Source organism: Echinops telfairi, unplaced genomic scaffold (assembly GCF_000313985.2).
Source record: "Echinops telfairi isolate 266 unplaced genomic scaffold, ASM31398v2 ScPeMD7_70;HRSCAF=299, whole genome shotgun sequence".
NCBI lineage: Eukaryota > Metazoa > Chordata > Mammalia > Afrosoricida > Tenrecidae > Echinops > Echinops telfairi.
Window position 1 is genome coordinate 12,823,297 of NW_022103968.1, and position 4,089 is coordinate 12,827,385.

General features: G+C 47.0%; 1 protein-coding gene across 1 annotated transcript in view; it reads left to right on the forward strand.

Annotated features, from left to right (window-relative positions):
* Window positions 1–4,089, forward strand: part of SHTN1 (shootin 1) — a 96,969-nt gene that overhangs the window by 67,675 nt on the left and 25,205 nt on the right. Inside the window, exon 13 of the mRNA XM_004700912.2 lies at window positions 663–716. Within this exon, the coding sequence (XP_004700969.1) occupies window positions 663–716 (54 nt within the window). The remainder of the gene's footprint in view (window positions 1–662; window positions 717–4,089) is intronic.

Genomic DNA, 4,089 nt, shown 5'->3' on the forward strand with positions numbered 1-4,089 from the left:
GGACTGTCCTGCCAAAAGCGGGACGTCTGGTCACCTTAATTTAAGAGGCCGCACTCCCCTCGTGTATAAGATAGCGTGATTGGACCGCACACCTTCTGTAGCCTTAGACTGCTCCCCTTCTCCTGTAGGGAAACAGGGTTCTCCACGGCTCCTGGCTCTTGACTCTGCCCTATGGTGAAAGTGCGCAAGCAAGATAGGCCAGTTCCCAGGCCTTGCCCTTCACAGAGCTGAGAGAGGTTTCCTGCTCCCTGCTCGCTTTCCGCGCCACCCTGCCACCTCTCTGTCCCTAGCTGGCTGGTCTGCGTCCAGCAACTCCGGTGGAGAAAAGCTTCGTGTAAAAAGTTGCGAACAATTTGGAATTAGATCTCGTTGCGATCTGGACCTTACCCGCTCTTTGCAATCTATGCTGATAACCCGGGGATCCCCAAAGGATGTTGCCCTTTGCGTCCACTTTGCATCCTGTGGACCTGACGGTAACGGCAGTTTCTCTATTGAACTGCTGCGCTGTGACCATGAGACAGTGACCACGTTTTCAAAGCACACGGTACCACATGCCACCAACCCCTGTACCCATACGTGGCCACATAGCCATCTTTGTTGGATCCTTTTAAGCAGAATTCTTCCGTTAATTTTCCTTCTCTTTTTTCTTTTTAAAATTGTAGCCGGAATCTGCCAGAGGCTCTGAGAGTGCAGTGAATGAACTGAAAGGGATCTTGGTAAGAACGCATCTCCGCTCGCCATCCGTTAAGAGGGAAGTCATGGGGAAATGTTCCCGAATGGTTGTGCCACTCCTTGTCTGGAATATGCTTTGTTTCCACCAGGCTTGCAGTAAACACTTTACTTGACTGTGTTTACGGACCTCTGCACCCACCGGGGTTAACAGTGCATCCGATAACCCTGGGCTCCTTCTACTCTCACGTCTCAGCCATCAGTTTAAAGCAACAAAAAGTGTGCCAGCAGCCCGGGGTCAAGCTTTGCTCTTTGCGATAGCCTTGTCCCCTTCCAAAGGCAGTGCACACTCGGAGAACCCAGTACCCACCTCTAGTCACCCTCCTGCTTTCCCAAGTGTGAGCGTCTGCCCATGAAATTCAATGGTGCCCGGACCTCTCGGACGGCTGCCTTCAAAGACGAGCGCCTCCCTTAGAAAATGCTTCCGAGCCTGTGCGCTGTGGTCTCGGCTCCTGTTAGAGCCCCAATATCTGTTATTGTGCACAGTAAGTCTAGCAACGCGGGGGCGGACAGAGGTAGAGGGCTAAATACACCCATGTTTGTTGTGACTGTGCTAATTATGCATTGCTTGTAGACATCCACATAATTGCCGTAAACAAATTACTTTCATCAAGCGTGTCTTTAAACATTCTGAGACTTAACTCAATGGCTTAATGAATTGGCTTTTGTTTTAGGTGTGTGGGATTAGCACTGAAGAGAGGTGTCTCGCTGGCTAGCAGTGGGGCTCTACCTGAGAACAGGGTGCTAATGCCCGGGAGAAAGCCCTGTAGTTATTATCTAGCAGGGTCCTCACTCAGAGATGCTGCTCCCCAGCATGGTTAGGCGCTACCTTAGTTCAGCTCCTTCTGTGGTCTCCAAATTACAGTGGCAGTTCCGCTTCCAGGGAGATGCTGCTCAGTCACTGGGAATGAAGCCCTAGACTAGGGGTGGGAGCCCTTTTTCCTGGCAAGGGCCAAGTGGATCTTTATAACATCATTCGAGGGTCATACACAATTAGCTTCTTAAGAAAAAATAGCTTGTTCTATTTGGTCAAACATTTCATTCATTCACCCTTAATGTGGTGGCTGGAACTAGCTGCTTTTTGGTGAGGTGTGTGACGTTAGCTAGTACGGGTCATTTCCAGGCCGGTGTAAGGCCCCTGGGTTGGACATCCCCCTCCATCCCCAGATAGAGTTCTGGGTCATCAATGAAAGACACATACAGAATTTAGATTTTACTAAAATGCCACTTTCTTTGAACATTCAGCTAGCCATGTGGGAGCCATATGACAATGTGTTACACAGGCTGTTAACAAGTGCGCCGAATTACGGCTTTGCCCTTAGAGTTTAAATTCACTTTAATTCCGTGCGGCTTCAAGGAGAGACAGTTGTGAGATCATGTCAGAAATAATGGACAAATTATGAATTAAAAAAAAAAACATCTCTCAGTAAATTACTCCCCTCTCCCTACCCTGTATTTGTTGTTTGTCCTCCTTTGGAATGCATGCATTGTGCTGGCACTACTCCAAGGGAAGAACAACAACCGAGCTCCCGGGGTCCTCTCGTACTTTTCTTTGCCAGTTGACCCATAGAAGTTTCCCTGCAGAGACACTGGTAACTAAGTCCCAGTCACTTGGGGCCAAGAACATCCTACACATAAATCTTTGTAACACAGAAAGGAATCCCTACTTCTGCCTGCCAACCAGATGGGGCTTTAGAGGTGCTGTTGGCCAAAGTCTACTGCACACGCAGGAAAGCACACCCCACCAGCCTTAAGGGTTGTGTCACCTGGGAAACAAGCATGAAGGAAGGAATGTGGCAAGTGTACACAGTGTATCCTATGGTGTGGAAAGTGAGTGTGTCTATATGTTGAACCGAGTGGCCCTGGTTCACTCAACTGTAGAACAGAAACCTGGATGCAGCGATGGTGGGTATGTTTTATCAAAATAGAATGGGACCTGGGTTATGCAGTAGATTCACAATTTAAGATCGGACCTGCCTCTGAGAATTGGCCCATGAGTGGAGACTCACCTCTGGGTTAGGGGCCGTTGGGTAACCTCACTCCGTTTGGCGAGCTTAATTTTTCCATGTCACACAGCTTTGTCCTTGTGATGACCAGTTAACTGACATGGAAAGCAAGACCTTGAAACGATCACAGTGACCCAATGTTGAAAGAACAAGAGAAGATCTAAATTTGAGATCCAACCAGCCCTATTACAGACTCGTGGACAAAGTCAGGTTCCGAGGCTCACCGAGTTTGAGTTTCCTCCCGTGTCAAGCAAGTTAAGTCAATTCGGACCCGTGCTAACCCTGTAGGGCAGAGCAGAATTGCTTCTGCGGTTTCTTGGAATGTGTATCTTCATCGGAGCAGGCTGCCTCTTTTCCCTGGGGGCTAGTGGGTTTGAACGGCCAACTTCGCCCCGTGCTTACTTGAATCCCACTCTCAATTGTTGTACCACCTGGGCTCCTTGGGACTGTGTGTGCCACATGGTTTCTAAGGTAATTTCTGATTCTCAGTCTATAATCCGAATATAAATAGATGATTCAAGATGATCTTGATGCTCTGTTAGCTGGGCTCCTTGATCATTTCAATGGAGAGTCATACCGAAAAGCTTTCTTCCATTGTTGCCTCTCAATGTAGAGTGAATGGAATCAACCACATCAGTCGGTAGCTGCACAGAGGTTTGGGGTTCAAGGATAAGACCGGTGGAAAGATCCCTGCCATTCTAGGTGTGATAGGAGCACAGCTCACGGTAGTCAGGATTTTTGGGAAATGCCGCTGCTGTGCTCATGAAAAATAGAGAACATAGTGAAAGCGAAACTAATAAAAGATGTTCTTGGGAGGAACACGTGTGTATGTATGTATATGTGTGTACACAACACACACATTTCTTGGAATTAACTCCAGCCATTGGGAGCAAACAAACTCTAGCATCAAATTGATTCTGACTCTTAGTGACCCTGTAGGACAGAGTAGAATTACCCCTGTGGGTTTTCCGAGACTATAACTTATTACAGGAGTAGAAAGCCATGTCGCTCTCCCACAAAGCAGCTGGTGGTTTGGAAGTGCTGACTTTGCAGTTAGTTATCAGCACAATGCATAACCGCTCCACCACCAGGAATAATCATAAGAATTATGAGTAATTCTAAGAGTCATGGCCAGACATTTTTCAAATCTCTATTCACAGATAATGCAGCTGATGCGGTTTTTGAACATTATAAACATATTATTTGGGATGAGTTGTTTTGGTTCATTTTTCAAGTTTATTTAACTAAAAAAAAACACACACAAAAACCCTCATAGTGACCCTACAGGAAAAGGTACCCAGTTTCCCTGAAAATAAGACAGTGTCTTATATTAATTTTTGCTCCCAAAGATGCG